This window comes from Dryobates pubescens, chromosome 1 (genome assembly GCF_014839835.1).
Source record: "Dryobates pubescens isolate bDryPub1 chromosome 1, bDryPub1.pri, whole genome shotgun sequence".
NCBI lineage: Eukaryota > Metazoa > Chordata > Aves > Piciformes > Picidae > Dryobates > Dryobates pubescens.
The window spans coordinates 50,968,983-50,990,087 of NC_071612.1; the positions used below are offsets into that span (position 1 = coordinate 50,968,983).

Below are 21,105 nucleotides of genomic sequence, written 5' to 3' on the forward strand. Positions count from 1 at the left end.
TACTCTTTCAACTTTCCTCACTTTGTAAAATAATACAGGTCATGCTGTGTTGTACCTTGCAAACTCATCTTACAAATTTAAGTCAATTACTTTTTTTCTTGTTTCAAAATACAGAAACACTGACCAGATGTAAAATGTTTCCTAACTATAATGAATGGCGTTTCCTGAAATACAGGACATGACATGACAGGCTGAATGTACAAGTAACTCTAAAAGGTGTAATTTTCATGCCATTCTGATCTTCATACGATACTAAACAATAGTTTTGATATTGCTTAAATCCTTTGATGTTTCTTTTTTAAATTAGAGTCAGCATTTCATTTGGAAGATCTATCTAGTACTTTCTTCTAGTCTTCACGAGGGAGAATTTGCTTTTCTTTTATATCTATTTAGAGGTCTGAGAATGAAACTTAAACAGGCCAGTATAAACACAGTAGAATCTTATTCAAATCTTATCTGTAAGGATTTAGAGCCAAGATGTGGCTTAGTTATTTTAGCATTCAGATGCAGCAATTTATAGGCTCCATGAACAGTTTAGTCCCACGAAGCTCACTAGACTTTTATCCCTTCCTTTAGGTTACAATTAGAAAAAAGGAATTTCTTTCCAACAAAGCTGCAAAGCCTGCAACGTCTGCTGCTTACACTACAATAAGTAGATTCTGAAGACTTAATCTAAGCATTGATTACTAGATCAGAGTAGCATTATAGGAAAGCAATATTAAAACCTAAATCTTGGTACTAAAGAAGAGAAACACTAAGAAGGATGAGAAAGATTTTTTTAGGAGAACAGAGTGCAACAAGCTCAGCAAAGTTCAGAGAGAAAAGGAAATGATTCAGATAAAATTTTAAAATTACAATAAAAATAGTCTTTTATAAAAAAAAAATTCTATATAAACACTATGGTGTGGAGGAGATAGACTTACTTTTGCACTAATTTATGTTATTTTTCTCTTGTATTTTTTTATCATAATGTAATGATCGAAGAAATATTTGCTGTTAAATAACACTGGAATAATAACAATACAATATCATGTTTCGTGTTATCTATTCTGTCATCTGTAAGCAGAAAAATCATTCTGCATCCCAGGATACTTTTTCTGCTTCAATATAGCAAAATAGGTTTGGATTTAACGGTCTCCAACCAAATTAATTAGACAAGCTGCATGGCTTTAAATGGTTTTGTATTGTGCCACATTGTCACAGCCTGATTACATGCATTGATGCAGAACATATCAGAAGTGTAAATAAACTTTTCTTGTGCGTCCAAAAACTTAATTCAATGTAAACTTCTCAAAGCACAGTGAATGAAAGTGAGGTAAATGTCAAATTTTCTGCTATGTTTGTGAACTAAGGAAGATCATGGATGGCTGACCACACAAATCGCTCTTCTGGCAACTTGTATGTTATAAACGATTTGCAATATCAAACTAGAATCTGTAAGGAAACATTTAAATGTACACCTTGCTTCTGCAAGGTATAAAAGCTCTGGTTCCAGTACAATTTTCTCTTTGTCTTAACCTATAAATAGTATCATTACCTATTTAAAACATCCTAACACTTTGAGACTATCATTGTTCAGAAATCACATGTTTGAAAGATACTGTTGGCATAGTATCAAGTTTTATTTAGAAAAAGGGTTTCATAGCAGCAGTAAGGGGAGTAGAGCAGAACAGTCAAAAAATACTCTTAATGTACAGTGATTCCAAAGAATGTACACAGCTAGTAATTAAAAAAAAAAAGACAAGCTGATCTGTAAAGGTAGACAATATTCTAGGACTAAGAAATCCACCAGCCATTTTAGAAAGAGTAAAGCTAATTTCTCGGTCCCATTTAAATATCTATGATCTCTATATTCTCCATCACCCCTTTTTGAAAGGCTTGGTACTTACAGACCATGTATATCGCACGCAGACGCGTACTGACTTCTACTTTATTCTGTGTGTTTTAAAAGACAAACTACATAGCTGTATTGCACATAGAACCTCACTCATCTCTCTTGATGTACCATATACTGAGGATCTGGGTATGTCTATGCCAGCATGGGCTAGTGATAAGGAGGAGAAGCTTTATTTTTGTCTTGCAAAAATCAGGCAAAGTCCCTTTTTCCATGTTGACTGTATTTAAAAAGTTGCTACTCAATTAATGGAATTCTTAAAATAAACAAAGTGCTAATTAGTCTGAAACATATGGCCAATTGTCACTGATTTGTAACAAAGTTTAAATAATTTAATAAACATAAACCACTGATTACAGAAACTCAGATGAAAGAGGGAGTGCAGCCTTATTTAACATTCTATAATGAAAATTTATCATTAGTCATATCATAAAGTGTAGTTAAAATGCAGATACTTATTCTTGTGTTCATTACTGTTAATGTTTATTCTGCAGTAGGGGTTCTTCGTTACTACATAGTAACTTAAATAATTAAAGGAATAGTTAGTATTAAATACAGTATTTCACTGAGAGAGGTACTAGGATAATTATTTCTACCATATAAAAGCTATGATAGTTGGACATCTTATGTTATATTAACATTACAGCTTTAAATAGAATAGAATAGAATAGAACAGAACAGAATAGAATAGAATAGAATAAACCAGGTTGGAAGAGACCTTCGAGATCATCATGTCCAACCTATCATCCAACACCACCCAATCAACTAAACCCTGCAACCAAGCATCCTGTCAAGCCTCGCCCTGAACACCCCGAGTGACGGCGATCCCACCACCTCCTCAGGCAGCCCATTCCAATGGGCAATCACTCTCTCTGTGTAAAACTTCCTCCTAACCTCCAGCCTAAAACTCCCCTGACGCAGCTTGAGACTGTGTCCTGAATTGCACAAGTACAGAAACTCTATATTCATACTGTTATTATTTATGTACAAAACAGTAGAAAGGTCACAATCATAGAGAGTTCACATAGAGCACAAGACAGTCTGATAAACTATTCTCTGAACCTATTTAATCAATGACATTGTACTGCTCATTTCTGTTCCAAAAAGTTCCACAGCATCAAACTACATCAGACCTCCAGCAACTGCAGAAGCATTGCAATTGAAACTATAAATACATGCTAAGCAGAAGCAACAACATTTGCATTTGTAAAGCTATTCTGTTAAGTAGCAGTAAACAGGCATTGCATACTGTAGTAAGGAAGAAAGAATGAGCAAAAAGTGATTCATTTTCCTGTTGCTCTTGTCAGAACACTATTTGAAATTTAATGCTTGCAACAGGATTCTTGTACTAGTATTCTGTATTCAGAGCTCAGTCTTGTTAGAGATTGCCACCAGTTATGACTGCAAATTCTTGGAATATAACATAGCACAGGCTGTTCCCAAATCAATTAATACATCACACGGATGAAACAATTTGTGGAAGAAGGTGGCTAGGCAGAATAAAAATATGAAGCTGTTGAAGTTTTCCAAATTAGTGACATTGCCAGGATTATGCATTACTAGGTATTAAATTATTAGTGCATTATTTTATATATATAACTACTATGCCATATATATAAAAAAAAAATCATTCCAAAATATATAGAGAATGATTAATGTATTATAAAAGCAACAGTTCATCTGGTAAAATTGTTCAGAATTCAAAAAGCAGGCTTCAGGCAGCCTGTAAGTAAAATAAGCAATACAGAATTAGGTCTATATACCCTGATTATTAGTATTGAAGCTAAAAAAAAAGAAGCTGAGAAATAGTTTTGATTTTCAACTCATCTTTAACATCCAGAAATCCCATTTCACTAAATAATTGCTTTTTAGTAGGATTGTAATGGTTTTTACTCTTTTATTTCCAGTGTAAGATCTTAAAATCTTAAGATTTCTACAGGGCAAATGAATCAGAAGGCAAAGATGAAACCTTGTCTTTCATTCATTTTAATGAAGCACAGAAGGGCCAAAATGTTGTCTTTTTTAAAATATAGAAAAATCAAAGGAAATCTTTAGGCTGTCTTTAAGGATCAATTCTTCCATGGCCTGTTACCCTTCTATAAATTCACTGCTTTCATTAGGACAGTTCTCTTAAAACAACTGGTCACAGTCCTGAGGTGTATAGGAAAATCAAACAGATCAACAGACCATGCAGAGAAGCTTAGTCTGAGTAAATTTCTGAGACACATTACTCTTGCAAAAACATAATGTAACTTTAATATGATGACTTTGTTCTTTGGAAACAGACTAAACATACATTAAATTTATAAGCAGTTTCATCACACTCAACAGAAGTCTTACTATTTTTCTGTGGCTGTGTAGTGTTACAGATTTTATAATGCTTTAATCATTAACTTAATGCACGGTTTAAGCAGTGAAAAAGTATACATTTTTGCCTTGAAATGTAGTACTATGACCAACACATCTTATATACTGAAGTTTGCCAATGCATGTAGTCAAATCCACATCACAATTGTCCTTAGCTAAGCTGAAGGAGGTATGAATGCTATATAAATAATGGATATACAAAAATAGATTACTGCTATTTGTGTATATTTTGCAATGCACTTCACATGCTCATACAGTGTAGAATTACTTTCCTGTATGTACGTTAATAACAAAAGGAGGGCCAGGGAAAATCTCCATTCCTTAGTGGATGAAGGGAGGAACATAGTAATGGAAGACAAAGAAAAGGTTGAGGTACTTAGCAGCTTCTTTGCCTCAGTTTTTAACAAATTCTATTCAACATCTTTACTGATGACCTGGATGAGGGCATCAAGTCTACTGTTAATAAATTTGCAGATGACACCAAACTGGGAGAAAGTGTTGATCTGCTGGAAGGTAGGAAGACATTTCAGAAAGACCGGGACAGGCTGGGTCAGTGGGTTGAGGCCAACACTATGAGCTTTAACAAGGTCAAGTGCCACAATAACCCTGTGCAGCACTACAGACTAGTGGATGAGTGGCTGGAGAGCAGCCTGGCTGAGGGGGACCAGGGAGTGCTGGTTGACAATGAGATCAACATGAGCCAGCAGTGTGCCCAGGTGGCATCCTGGCCTGTATCAAGAATAGCGTGGCCAGCAGGACTAGGGATGGAATTCCGCCCCTGTCCTTGGTACTGGTGAGACATCACCTGGAGTGCTGTGTGGGGTTCTGGGCCTCTCTCTTCAAGAAAGATATTGAGGTGCTGGAGTGGGTCCAGAGGAGTGCAAGAAGGCTGGTGAAAGGACTGGAGGGAAAGTCTTATGAGGAGAGGCTGAGTGAGCTGGGCTTGTTTAGCCTGGGGAAGAGGAGACTCAGGGGGGACCTTATCACACTCCACAACTACCTGAAGGGAAGCTGTAGTCAGGTGAGGGTCAGGCTTTTCTCCCAGGCAATTTGTGACAAGGCAAGAGGACATGGCCTGAAGCTGTGCCAGGGGAGATTTAGGCTGGATGTTAGGAAGCAAATCCTCATGGAAAGGGTCATTAGACACTGCAATGGACTGCCCAGGCAGGGGGTGAAGTTGTCGGAGGTGTTTAAGACTGGGTGTGGTACTTAGTGACACGGTGTTGATGTGGTGGTGTTAGGTCATAGGCTGGACTTGATCTCAGAGGTCCATTCCAGCCTCAGTAATTCTGTGATAACACAGTACAGTTGATATAAACATACTAATCTACAGCACCATATCTCATATAGGTCACAAACTAATCATGTTCAGCATTTTTATTCATTTTCAAATTATTTGAGGACAGTCCAGATTTGTGTAGACAAGAGAGATTTTAGCATACTGATTTATCACTGGAAGTTCTAAGGGACAGTATTTAATGGGAATTCTATTATCTTATCCCTCATGTGATCTCCAAAAACTCCAGGTACCTTCCCAATTACAGAAAAGCATTATATTTCCTTACAATACAGTGTTATTTTTTAAAAAAAAAACACCCAGTAAGTACAGACAGATCTTAGCTGCACAGCTCCCACTGACATTAATGGGAGTAATTTGCCTAAAACCTCTATTCTTTGGGGCTTTTTTAAATTTCATAGATGGTTTTTAAGTGTAATTTTCTACAGTATAATTTTCTAAAAAAGACATAATGTGCATTGCATTTTATTATTCAGCCGGCCCAAGGCTCATTCAGATCTTATCTTTCCTCTTTGCAAATTTTTGTCTAGATAAAAGAATATCTGCAAAAAAAGTGACAATTAGAGACTACAGACATCAGAGCCTCAACATCAATTACCTTCTTACAATCCAAGAATGCAAGTAATATTTATTCCGTGATAGGACATCATTATGGGTAAAATTGCAATATATTTACCAGTATTGATTAAAACCAATATGCTAAGAAATTTCTAGGAATACTATTTAGTCTCTACCATTCATCTTACAAAGGCAGATGAGGCAGAGTTGCAAAGGAAAAGGGAAGTTTATGATATGAATGTTAATCAGTCACACCTGCCCTTTTGTAAAGTGTTCAACAATATATTTGAGGAATGTATTCATTTTAAACAGATATTTGATGAAAGGTTATACCATATTATCCACTGTGTGACATTTAGGAAACTGAGAAGTTAAATTAAGATTTTTTTTTTTCCTGCTAGACCTTAGAAAATTCAAGATTAGCTCAGTACTAGACTGTTGAATTTCAACTAACTTTTCAATATGAATCATGAAGTAATATACATTACACATATATCAACAATTGGTTACAGTCTCTCTACAATGAAGCAGGCGATGTATTATAAAGGTTTTAGTTATTGTCGTGGGGACAGAGTTGTGCTTCAATTCAGAATCAGGTTATCAATCAGACCAGCAAAATTTTACCCAGAGAGGATGAGCAGCATAAAAACCCTCTTTTAAAACTTGCCTGGACATGTTCCTGTGCAACCTGCTCTAGGAGAACCTGCTTTAGCAGGCAGGCTGGAATGGATGATCTCCAGAGGTCTCTTCCAAGCCCCACCATTCTGTGACTCTGTGTGACAACACACTCCCTCAGCTTTTGGGTCAAGGGTTTTCAGAATACTGATGGATATGGTGTTCTTGTCAGGTAAGATTTACCGAGGAATCAGTAATAAATGCCCTGAGCTGGACTACTTATATGATCTCACTAGCAAGTATAAAAGAGGAAGAGTAAAAATAAAATGTCATGACAGATACTGTAATCAGTGTAGAGTCATCCTACCCAGGACTTCAAGACAGCATTTTAAGGTAAGCATGAACTATTTCAGTGACAATGGTCCACAAGGTAAGAGCTCAGATGTCTACAAGACTTTCTTACTGATTTTTGTTGTTGTTGTTATAAACAATGAAGAAAAAGTAATTAGAGTTTTCCATTTGCAAAACTCTCAAAAAGAAAGGCTGCTGAAGAAAACTAAATCAAATACATCTAGACCTAATATACATGAACACAGGGCTCCTTTGAAAAGCTTTCAGATGAAAAAAATACATATTTAACTCATCAGGAAAACAGACACTAGAGAAATAGTTTATATATTGTGACAGCAAATATTTTTACTGAAAGTTAGCAAACACCATGGTTCACATGAAATACAAGTTGTTTAACCTGACATCTTGATAACATGAGATGAGGGCAATTGATATTGTTAAAACAAAACAGAAGTATAGTAGTAGAAAATATGGGTTTACACAGAAAGTACCAGATTTGTGCTCCCATTGCACATCTCATTCTCAGTAAAATTCTCACAGTGAAAAAAAAAAATTAGGGAAAATTAACCAATGAAGAATAAAGTCTTACAACTAGTGAAATATTTTCCTAGTGTTAAAATGAGTTATTTTTTCCCTGAACTTTTCTACCACACAGTGTATTGGATTGAAAGTCTAAAGGATGTTTTAACACATAGATATTAAAAAGAGAAATGGATCCAGGACCTAATATTTACTCAACCTAATTGGAGTCAATTTAAAAGGAGTCTAATTGTACACAAATACTGCACTTAAATTTTATACTCAAGCCTAGTGTACTTAACAGGGTTTTTTCCAAAACATTATTGCTTATTCCTGTGTTTACCCAGTTGAGAGTATACCACTGTATGGATGCACAGTATATTGATGTTTAAAACCAGTGTTTAAAGTATGTAATTATTCTAATTTAAAAACAGAAATTTTATACATAATTAGAATCAGAAAGATGAACAATCAACCATAAGCTAAGTGCCAGTTCGTCTGAGCACCAATAAAACTATTATATACCATATTCATTAATTCATAATATTTTTCACATTATAAGCACTGTCTACACTAGATGTCTTTCATTTTAAAGAAACAGATATAGAAAAGATAGGTACAGCAAGAGGTTCAGTAAAATAGCAAAGATGCATCTTTTCTCCCACAATGGCTTCATAGATTTGACAAAAAGTTTCCAGCTATGTGTGACTAACAAGTTTGCAATGGAAGCATCATCAGGCAGCTTGAAAGAAAAATGAAACATTTACCTTAGTTCCAGACTCTGACATCATTTTTTTCCCCTACAATGACTGAGTAGTCAGAAGAACTACAGACATATCACAGAGATATTTTAGACAACTTGCCTATGTCTTTTAGATAGTATGTTTTGAGCATGTAGCGAGACAGCAAAAATAACAAGTTTAATTGCTGTCACCTTATTCATATAAAATTATCGCAAAGGGACTTAAAAAAAAAATTAGCCAAGCCTTTTGAATGCTCTCGCCCACAGGGAGGGGCGGGAAAAAGGCAGATTAGAATGTAAAACATATTCCCTCTTCTGAGAAAAGTAAGAAAAAATAAAATCATAAGACTCCTTGACTACAGTCAGATAAAGAAAAAAGTCTTAGATGAAATTCTGGAATTTGCATAGGACACAGATATTGTATTCAGGGAGCCTCAAAAAGAAGAAAATTCACTTGATAGCTTAGAGGTACGAGCAGCTCAGGAAAAGGTCTGCTCTTATTCCTTCAAATTCACTACTGCATCTTACTGCAATGGATTTTTTTACCCCCTATTTCTAGGACGGAGGATTTTAGAGGATCAAATTTTACGACTCCTCAGACCCTGAAGGCAAACAGACTTTCCAGAGAAACACAATGATTTACAAACCTCATGCTGTTTGGAGCAAGACCACATACAGAAAGCTCAGGTTGTTTCTGAATTCTGAAGTACTACTTTCTGTGCATTTCTTTCACAGCTATAATACCATAAATGAAATTAAAATCATTGAACACTCAGCCTGCAACACTCAGCCTGCCTGTATTTTACATGTTTTTCTTTATAACACAGAATGTGCTATGAGTTGAGGAAGAACATTTCATAACCTTTGGGCAGAGGCCTAAATGGAGATCACATATTCTATGCTTTCTGCTTATACATTCAAATTTGTCTTTCATAAACTAGGAGACCATGCTTGTGCCACTGAATGCTTTGCTCTTACTTTGTTCATTCAAAGCTATTATTGCCTAAACACCTCTGAACTGGCCCTACTTCTAATCTAACCTAAGCACCTCTAAACTGACTTAATCCTGAGGCCTAAATTAACAAGGATCATAGTTGAACTCCCTAACTTAACAACAATAGTAAGAAGGGAGGGGGAATGAAAAAGGCACGTTTTTCACAGGAAGGTAAAAGAAATGTGTTAGGCTGGAGAAGAAACACAGACAAGGGATTTTTAGACATCTGACTCAGATTACATTAGCCCTTTGGTAAAACAAGACAAAATAAGGACAAGGCTAGAAATGCCTTGACTCACTGTGGCAAAAATCAGTTGTTAGATGTCTATGAAAGCCATTCATGACAAGCATGTCCCCCTTGCTGTACCCACCTATTCAGCTGGACAAAAAGCTCTTTCTTTACTGAATCCTCTGCCCAGACCCAGGTCAAATTCCAAATTTCCTCAATTATTCCCTCTTTCCTTAACCCACCTTCCCCTGAAAGTTCTTCTACCCCCAACCACTCTGCTTAGCTAGTGCTTGCTCTTAGACAGACCTCACAACCCAGGCTATAATGAATGCAATGGTCTTAATTCTGTAAGATCAGAACTAGTGTAACTAGAAGATATCCAGGTGAAAATTACTAAATGAGCAATCTTCCAATCACCAAACAACATGAACCACCTGGCTTACATAGGAGGGTTGTACTTGCATGTGTTAGCTATCTGGCATTGGCATGCTCTGGAATATATAAATAAATGTACAGGCTATAATCCATACTTCATAGCCTCTGATAGAGAATTATTCTGTTGGCTGCTGCCTTACTCTTAACACCTAGAAATTTCAAAGCATGCACTTTTTCACTGAAGGCATTGCATAAAAATTGCTCTGTATCAGAGCCATGTAAAACACAAGAATAAAATTAATTAAGATGCTACAAACACTTCCTGATGATTTCAGGTGGGAATCTAGGTACTAACAAATTGCTTACAACACTTCAGCAGGAATGCAAGAAAAGTCCCAAACAGAAAGCTGCATACAAACTTTCCGGTGTTTTGACAAATGAACCAAGGATTAAATGACAAAAAATTCATAGCCTATGTGTATGTAGCCTGATATTTTTCAGCAAAAACACGTAAGTGTAAGCCATGGCAGTTTTACAAGGGAAAGGGACTGAAAATAAAAATTTCAGGAGTGTTTTGTAAAATCCTTCCTCCGATTTACTTCAGACAAATCATCTCCTGGTTTTGACTATTTCTTATATAAACAACGCAGTGAAACACTTGACTTCTGTGGTCATGATAACGGTCACAATAATTAATATTATTATAGTTTGAACTATAATTTAGGCATAAATTGCTGGAATTTCTTAGACCTATGAACTATTGCAGTTTCTCTGTTAGAAAATTTCCAGAGAAACAAACACAATAGTTGAATGTCAGCAGCTCATCTTAGGTACGGAATGTTACACATTCCACTGTAATATTAGAGCAGTTCCAAGTAATGCATAATAAAATTAGAAAACCTTTCAAAGCATGAACTCTTCATTAATACATCATATGGTAAATTAGAAAGTCTGCTGAAGAATAGTTTGTTAATTCCTACAGATCAAGTTAAATGCACAAAAATACATTCTACAAAGTAAGAAAATGTATTTTTATTTAAAAGACATAAAGAACAGAGCTGTCAAATTTGCAATATCCATAGCATTACATGTAACTTTATGTTAGTTCCAAAACATGGTAATTTCATGTATTGTCAAACTGCTCTGACATTAGCCAAAGCAGCACTGCAGTCCAGGCTCAGAAGTTAGTTACTGATAAAGTATATTTTACTATGATTTTCTGCAGTTTTAACAAAACACTCTAATATTTGACACTGAAAATCAGTGGTTTGAGTTGCCACTGAATGCTGATTTCTTAAAAGGCAGCACAATTATCGTCTAAGGAAAAACTGAACACGGGCTCTCACACTTTGCAGCACTGAAAATTCCTATCAATAATACCAATTCTCCTAGATCTTTCCACTGCTGAGGGAAGAGATGAGTTCTGTGCAACTGTAGCATGAGAATTAAACCAGCCTTTTATGCATTATCTAAAGTAGCATGAGATACTGCCCTTTAATTGTTAAAGCATCTGTCCTTATATTTAATCTATTATAAACAAACCCCAAAACATTATGGAAAAAAGAACACAGTAAATACCATCAGTGGAGGAGCATAATGATCTATTTTAATATTCTGTTACTGGAGTGCTGTTTGTCCATAATCATTTTTTGAATATAATATAGAAACCCAGAAACTCATGAAGACTATCATGCAGCTGAAAGGTTCACTCTCTAAGCAAGAGCTTTAAATTGTATTTTACAGGTCCCTAAAGAGCCAGGTGACTTACCTATCAAAACATGTTGGAACATCCTGGTGATCTACTTGTACAAGCTGTTTCCTTCTCCAAACCCAGATGTGAGAAGCCACACAGTTCTGAATCACATCTCAACAAAAACTTAGTATGACTCAAACATACCTCCTGGGCCTGACAATTTATAAAAACTTCGTGTCCTGCCCTTGATTCTTCTCACAAAAGCATAGAATCATAGAAAGGTCTGAGTTGGAAAGGACTTCCAAGGGTCATCTAGTCCAACCCCCTCTGCAGTAAACAGGCATCCTCAACTAGATCAGGCTGCCCAGAGCCTTCTTGAGCCTTTGAGTATCTCCAGAGATAAAGCCACAGCCATCTCCCTGGGCTTCCTGTTGCAGCGTTCCACTACCTTCATGGTAAAGAACTTGATCCTAACATCCAATCTAAATCAACTCCAGTTTGAAACCATTGTCCCTCATCTTATCACTACAGTCCTTGGTAAACAGTCTTTCTCCATCCTTCTTGTAGACCCCCTTCAGGTGCTGGAAGGCTGCTATTAGGTCTCCCGAGAGCCTCTTCTTCTGCAGGCTGCACAACCCCAGCTCCCACACCAGAGGTGTTCCAACCCCTTGATCATTTTCATGGCCCTCCTTTGGACCTGCTCCATCAGGTCCATTTCATTCCTCTACTGTCCAGCTAAAAGGCTGGACACACTAAAATTAATGGGTTTGGTATGTTTGGGGTTTTTTTAGATGTGAGATTTCTTTATCACATGGTTCATTACAGTTTCATGACTAGCCTATCTCTCTCCTAAATTTCCCAGTATTTTTCATGTTCTATTTTGTTGTATTTATTTAAAGCTGGCAAATGGAAGCAAACTGAGACAGCCTCAGATTTTTTCAAAAATTGTGGGTGTAAGAACTTGCATGCTTACACAGCATGCCTCCTCTTTATATGCTAGTGGTATCAGACCATTTTTTTCAAACCAAGAAGGAAATAGCTTTCATATTTTATAAAAAATACTGAGAAATTAAGCTAGACAGATCTTGAAATGTAAAAAAAAAACCATTGAGTTTCTCACTATAATTCAGACTTCCTAGTTGAAATACTCAGATTCAGAAGGAGGTAAAGAAGCTCTTATCATCTTTTTTGACCTTATGGCTCATCAGATATCAATCCCATGACTACCATGCCAAGCAGAAAATAAGAATTTGGTCAGATCTGTACTACCTTCAGATAGCCAAAGAAGATACTACTGCGTTTTTCTTTGTTTTAAAGAAGCATCACAGCAGTTTCCTTTTTAGATACCAGAAAGAGCAGCAGGACTTACAGCCAAGAACTGTTTTGGGAGTCCTAGATTCATAACAAAGGTGTGGCAGGTGAACAAAATTTGAATGGCATATAGTGCTTGAAAGTGAGAAAGGCAGCATCTCATCTCCATTATGCCATGGTTCAAAACTAAATTCAGCAAGCACTATGAACATCTACCTCATACAGACAAAATTTGGTTAACTTCAGCACCATAGTGTTTTTTCATACAATTGCCCTGGTTGCTGCTTGGTCTAAAATTCAGAGTGCTGGAACAAGTTGCTACCTTAAGCAGATACTGACAGTTGCTTTAACAGACTTATCTTTCCTAGCTCTCTCGGTTTCTGTTGCTATGCATATTCTTTAATTCATGAAACTAGAAGAGATCTTAGCTTACTATCTTTGAAAAACATCTGGGCTTTCAAACCAAAAGAACTCCTGTTTGCTTCTCAAATCAAGTCTATATTTTTGTAGGTGTTATTTCTGAACAAGTTAATTTCTGAACATTAGTCCGATAAACACAAAAAAGACAAGACTGGAAGGTAATTTACCCCTTGATCATGGGAGAAGAATCGGAAGTGCTAGAGAATGAACTGTACCTTGTGACGTAATCTTATGAGGGGATGATAGGGCCTAAAGTCATATCCTTCCTTGGCTGGCCATCCATCTGCCCCCAGCAAAATGCATCCAAGAAGTAACAGAGTTGACCACCACATAAACATCTTTACAGGTCTGTTCCTGTCAAAATAAAAAGAAAAATTTCAGTGAGAGATTTCCAATATTATTTTGGCACAAGTCATATTATAAAAATTTGCAATACAGATATTTCATTCCTGGAGTTGAATAAATACAGTAGAAATAGGGTAATATATCTGGCATAATAGCAGAGAGAAAAAAGAAGAAAGGTAGTAGTATTTGGGAGCACAATATCAATTTGATTGTGCTGAACTAAACATTTTATTGTCAATATTCATAACTCACATAACTACCAATGCTCCACCATTCTACTACTTAGAAGCAAATCCAAAATCACAGATGACACCTGCACAAGACACTTCAGGAAACTCCATAAATATTTTTGTACTAATGACACTTAGTGAATGTTGTTTGTCTTCAGAAGTAGTTGTTTCAAACCCTGCTGTTGGCACAATTTTGCACATATATATTGCTCCATATTTGTCTAATGTTATTTTGCAATGAGCAAGAAAAGTATTGTCATCCTAGAGGCAACTTTTAAATAACTCTTACCAGGTATTTCACAACCTTGCAACAGTGTCTTTAACTGTGAATAGAGAAGAGTTCAGTAACTATTCTTATTTGCATAAACAATGGCACCGTGTTAAAATTTATGTAAGAACACCAAAAATCACAGGTTTCAAACAAACTTGAGAATCTTTGTTATGATGCACTGAAATATTTCCTTCAAATGTTTCCTTTTTACATAAAGCTTCATATTACAGTTTGCTTAACATAGTAGTCACAGGTTGAGTTTAAACCTGCTGCTGTAATTTAAAACCATCCTGCCTCATGCCACCTTCAAAATGAAAGCGCTGGCTGGAGCAAAGTATTATAGGGCTTGAAGCTCAGAGCGTTGCTGCTTCCAGGTTGCAGTTTTGTGGGTGGTGTTCTTTTCCACTGGGCTGGCTGCTGCATGCTTGAGTGGAGGAAACTGTTTTGTCTTTGGCTTCTGCCTCTGCTTTTGCTAAGGTAATTTTAGAGTGAATGATCTCGAACTTTTATCTCAACCCAGAGGGTTTTTTTATGTTACTTTCCCTCCCACCTATGTATGGAGCAGGGGTTTGCTTGTAAGAGCGAATTGTGTTAACCCAGTACAACATATTTCAACTTCACAAATTGAAATGGTATTTAAAGAAATTAGGAAGGAGAAGGACAAGGCCATTCTTAACAGCTGATGCAATCCTTTTTTTTTTTTTTTCCCCCAACAAGAGAACCTTAGCTATTTGCAATTTTAATATTGAACCAGAATGTTAAAGTAACAGCATGAGACTTTGTGTTTTAAAGGTACACTTTAAGAGTAAATACCAGTATCTATCTGGTTGATTGCCTATAGTATGCCTACAGCATACAATTATGCACAGTTATAGATCTCATCGACTTTGTCTGCACTGTGTCCAAAAGTTTGTCATCCTGCAGTCATAATAACAACCCAATTTGTGCTGATAGCAATGTTCTGATATATTTTAAACAGAGTTGTAAAAAAATTGCTTTCTATTCTAATGAACAAAAAAATTGATTTTTCAAGATAAAACTAGGCTGGTTTGATCAGCTGATCCTACATCATCCAGCTACTGTGATACACTGAGTGACCCATTGAGTTCCAATTATGATATTGGATATTACATGCCAGTATTAGAAAGGGAGATACACAGCAATCTGGAAGAATGCATAGAACTTTTTCTAACTTTAAGGGCCTTGTCACTGAAATTGATGTGCAAGTCATTCTGTTTAGTATATATTATTTAGTCCTGTAATATGGGACTGAGATGAAAAACTTCTGTGCAGGTTGACTTATGCATGAGCGTTTGTGTGGGGTTTTTTTTCCCCCTTTCCACCTCACTCTGATCTGGTAATATAGAAATCTCCACTAAAAACAGAGATATACATGAAAAAGTACAAAATTTCATAAGCATGCCCTAAGAGTGCAGAGTGTGTTCAGAATGTTGAAGTCTTACCTAACATATCCTTTATAATAGAAAATCAGCTGAGCATAAAATGTGAGCAAATTGGGGATCACTTATCCTGTATCATTTACAGTCATGCTCCTGGCAAAGCTGTTACATGAACTGTTGTTTTGACTCTCATCATTCTTCATATAGCAGTAGTCATCACGGTTGCCCAAAGGCAGGGGCTGCACAGAATTAATTCCTGGGGAGATACTGAAAGTACTAAATAGTCTCTAGCCTTACCTTTAGTCATAGTCTTGGTAATGGGACCCTGTATAAGTCTGATGCCCACCTCTGGGGATTAGTAAAACTTGGTAAAACCACTTAACAGTTGCTGTTCCGTTCTCCTTCCAGCTGACTTTTACCTGCTTGACTAGTATTCACACCTTTAACTCAAACTCATGCTTAAGATTAATATACCACACTATTTTGAGACTCTCTAATAACCATATTTAAGATTTCTTCCCATTTATCACTGTTTATTCTAACAGTTCCCACTTCGAGAACTCTTATTTTGGTACTCTAGCTTTTCTTATACATGTAGTAGAGCTATGTCTCATAGGAGAGCTCTTGCAGAACATATTAAGCAGTGAATTATTTGAAACAAAGACAACAAGCTCTATTAGAGAGAGAGATTTTTTACATAACTTAAGACTTGTTCTTTACACCTGTTCAGTCACTGTATATTAAGGTGATGACAAAAAGAAAATAACACAGTGAAAGTTTTCTTGAGTTGCTCTTGTGCTTACATCAAAACAGAACTGATAATCAGATGTTACAGTGGACTTCTGCTATGTGATTATGACAACAAATCTAGTTCACCGACTTGAAGCACCAGAAAAAACAATAATTAAAATTCAGAACTCTGAGAACTCATGTTATGGAATGGCATTTTTCTTAACTGCCTCTTTGTTAGTTCTCAGTATCACTGTTATGAAAAAGTCCATTACAAGAAAGAAGGGGGAGGGGGAGAGGGAAGGGAAAAAAGTCAAAAAAAGAATAATCAGAATCCTGAGTTTTAATCTCAAAGAAAACACCATCTTATTCATGTCTGTCAGGAAAAAAAGAAAAAAGGTTTTGAAAATAGTTTATTGTTGACTTTTAAGGTCAGAATCAGATTAGTTTAGAAGTTATGCATGCTAAAACTAGCTATTCACAGCTGAACCTTTGTCTTCTTTGTGCACTTGTGGAATATCTCTCTGTACAATGAAAATTAGGTTGTCGAACAGTCATTTCACTGACGACAGTAAGGGCAGCCACATTCCACCAGCCTCCCATCTAAACTGCATATATTTTAGCCTCATGTGGTGTAAAAGAATAGAGTCCTTATAGTTTTGAAAATTGCTTGATCTTGAATGACTTCTCCTTTGTACATGTCCAAAAGAAGAGAAAATTATTACATGCTCAGTTCCTGACTTCATTGCCTGTTATTTGTACGACAGCTTAAAATGTAAATTAAAGGAGTCAGCTCTTTGGACAGATGCCACATAAAATCCCCCAAGTATGTAGGGTGTCTGCAGTTACTATTTGTCTTTCCAGAAATTAAAAAAAAAAAAAAATAAATAATTTTTTACAAATATCAGAAATTTTCTATTGAATTGGCTGCAAACCAAAACTGCTACCAAATCCATACCTCCCCTTAAAGCAATGCTACTATTAACCAGTTATTTTGAAATATTCTTTTTAAAGTGTCTCTCCTTAAAGGCCTACACTGTCAAAGAGTTGAATTAAAGAGAATGAATAAAAATTAGTTTTGAAAGCTTCATTACAGCTCCAGATTTTGTTGCTGTGTATAAACAAACAGTAAGAAATAAGGTAGGCATTCTGCATATTCATGATGCCTAAAATAACTTGCTTCTTATTTCTATTTGGAGGTATAGCAGAAGTGGTAAATAAAAGATTTTTCTACATTTCTTTTAATGATTATATTTATATAATAATTTACATAATGTTTAGAAAATATATACCATTTTCTTCCCTTGCTGTAATCTTCACAAGCAGATTAAAAAATGTATCATATTATACCCATCCATTTCCAAATGTGAGAATGTATACATACATACTGTGGGCAGAAAGAAAAAAAAAATCTAATTCATAAAAGCTGGCTTAGCTAGAGTTTATAGTGAAGGGGGAAATATCTACTTAAACACAAGAATGCCCTATTTTAAAAGGTATGTATATTTAAAAATAGGAAATTTCCCACTTTCAAGGACATTGTTTCAAACATTCCTCAGCTATTATACTCTCGTTCTGTGTTACTAGATGTTGACTAGCCAAAATATTCAGCATTAAGAACAAAGACATAATTCATTTGAAAATACAGCCATTCCACCCAAATAAACCAACTTGTTGAACTTAATGTACCTGCAAATTATTATAAATTAAATTTTAACCACTGGCTAGATAACTGCACTCCTCATACCTTTAAGAGAGAAGATACATCAGATATTAACCTGGTACTATGTATAAAAATAATTTTCAATATATCAAGGTGTAGTACTGTATACACTCAGGACATGCAAGGTTTTGGTTTCTTACATACTGTCACTCTGAAAAAATAAGAATAAAATTAAATTATTTTGTGTGGTTTAGAAGAAAAAAGCTTAAGTTCTTTCACTATATTCAGTGTTATTAACAGGTTAATAACACAAGCACAGTAATAAATATAAACCACATTTCATTCCCTGTGACATTGAGGACTGCATTGTATATACCAATGGATGCAAATACCTGTCATGAAAGAACACATTGTCATCCTTTCTTAAAATGCTTTTATCAGTCATTACAGTTTCATGGCAGAAAGGAATCTGCAAACTGGGTATTTCTTTTGTGTAAACACTGATTATAATATTACATAACCTTTGAACAAGTGGCAGAAGTTTTAACCAACATTATGTCTTCTACCATTAGCCTGCCTCTACTCTAGACTAATGCCCCTACATCTTCATGCACAGTCCACACTCTCAAAAACCTCACCAAGGGTATCTTATCTCCAAGCTGGCCATCCCTTCACATAAGAAAATTAGTCTCTTGAAAAGTAATCACTGTATCAGATTCGTTCTATGAATGCAGCCATACTCCATATCCAGCAAGTTTGTCCTGACTAAAATGCTACACAGCAGAACCCAGTGTCATGATGGTGGCTCTCACCTCTGCTTCCAGCTTTCATGAACAGCACACCTCATCTAGTCACCCTTCAGTTCTCTTCCAGAAGTGGCCAAACCAGAGGTGATAGGTCACCTTAAAAGTGTACAGCTGGCTTGGGGCTTGCAACAGCAAAATGCAACTCTACCACAGCAGCCAACAGCTCATACATCTGTGTACCAATCTGTTCTGTCTCTTAGAAGTTACTTTATGCGGTTACAGCCACTGACTGTGCAAGCACACGCTCTTCATCCTTCACCCAATGAAGGAGACTGGCAGAGTCATTTCAGAACAGCCAGCAATGCTGCTGACAGCTCATGTGCTGGAACACACAGGCAGAGAAATACACTTTTTTTTTTTAATCTCATGAAAAGCACTCACCCCATCAGATGAATCCTGCCTTCTGATGACTCCTGTCCATCTCTCCCTCACTCCTTTCCTGAGTTAAATTGCAAAATTATCATGCTGCACAGGCAGAGCTTGAAACACATACCCTTACACTCCTGGTCTTGTACTACCACATTTGGTCTTTGTGTGGACATTACAAACACATCAGTTGGCTCAGAAATGTATCACAGCACAAACTCCAAGTCTTCCTGGTCTCTCACAATTACTTTCTCTCTGCCCTCATGCTGCTTGCACTGTCAGGTGTTGGTGGATGACAACAAAAGCCCAGAGACCAAATGTTTGTGGAGGGCTGCAAGCTAAAGGCAGCTGCTCAGGGCTTTTCTAGAAAAGCTTTCCTGGAATTACGCCTAAAGGCTTACAGGTGGCTCTTGTGAGCACAGACACAAGTGGCCTGAATGTGCCAAGGACATTTCCAAAAGGGCAAAACAATTATAGCACAGAGGAAGCTGGGACACTTATTAGGTGAAATCTTTTCTGCTAACTTCATGCTCTAATTTAATACTACCATTTTAAGTATATTTATTTATTTAAAGAATCACACTGAATGCCTTGATGTCAGTGAGAAATAGGAATTTTAAACCTTGCTCATCATATTCTTCACAGGATCTCAACCACAAGAAAGCAGAAAAAATATGGGGTACTATATTTCACATACCTCAGAGGAGCTGTTTTCAATAGAACTGAGTTGTGCCTGTTGATCTAATTTTTTCAAAGACTTCAGTCAGCCTCAGGAAAATGGTGTTTTTCCCATCGCTGATATATACAAAGTGCTAGCTTCTGGACGTTATCCTGAGAGCAAAGCAGTCTCTTTTGTCCCTTATTAAGAAAGCTTATTACAGTTGGAAATATCCTAGAGGATTAATGTTTGTCATCATGGCAGTATGTGAACCAATGGGAATGCAACTATGAAATCAGAACTATCCAATATGCCATCTTAGAACTCAGGCAAGTATTTTGGTACTGCTGAAGTTTTACAAAATTGGTAAATTAACACCTAACAGGCTATTGTGTAACTGTGTGCTCTGTTAATGATAGAAAATATAATTATTTCTTTTAATTTAGTCTTCCTAAATAAAACACTGCAAACTTTAATTAAATGTAAGCAGAAACAACAGCTGCTGACTTTGCCATAGTAAATAATTAAGCATACTTTTGACCAAATATATCATCCTAGAGGAGGCAAAATGGCCACTACAAAATAGTGACTGTTAAATTAAAGGCTAAAATTCCTCCATATTTCCTATGATATGCTAATCTATCACCCTCACTTCTCCCTTTTGTTATTCAAGGATATTTTGGGGTTTGGTAAAACATTAGTTACCAAAAAAACCACTGAATCCTTGTTACTGAACTCTTTTCATGAATGCTAAACCAAAATATACCTACCATTAATTCAAACTACAATGATAATTCATAAAATCTCTTTCTATTAAGTAAGTATTCTCGTTAATATTATGATTTATCCCTTTATGTCTATGAAACTTGCTCTCTTGAAGTGCTCTAGCCAACAGAGATGGGTCCTATTCCTGTTACCCAGTGAAAGGCATTCTTCAGTAACTTGAGATGGTTAAAAGTCAGCCCACCTAGAGGTTGCAGCTCAACACCATCATGAAAATGGCAAAGATTGGAATAGACAAATTTAAGGGTTTTATCTTTAATGGGGTTTTAACTAGAAAAAAAACCCAAACAAACAAACAAACAAAAAAAAACACTAAAGAAGGAAACCAGGCACTAAAAAATAAATGCATAGAGAGAGAAGGTAGGTAGTTTGGGGTAGGAGAAGTAGTGCTTCAGGAGCCTCTGCAGCATGGGAAGATAATTAGAGGAGATATGAGGAGAAGTGCAATATGGAAAATTCTGTGACATGCAAGGAATCATGAGCTCCCTT

General features: G+C 36.2%; 1 protein-coding gene across 1 annotated transcript in view; it reads right to left on the reverse strand.

Annotated features, from left to right (window-relative positions):
- The window catches only part of FSTL5 (follistatin like 5), a 246,145-nt gene that overhangs the window by 210,854 nt on the left and 14,186 nt on the right, over positions 1 to 21,105 (reverse strand). The window contains exon 2 of the mRNA XM_009904567.2: positions 13,581 to 13,719. Within this exon, the coding sequence (XP_009902869.1) occupies positions 13,581 to 13,703 (123 nt within the window). The 5' untranslated portion in view covers positions 13,704 to 13,719. The remainder of the gene's footprint in view (positions 1 to 13,580; positions 13,720 to 21,105) is intronic.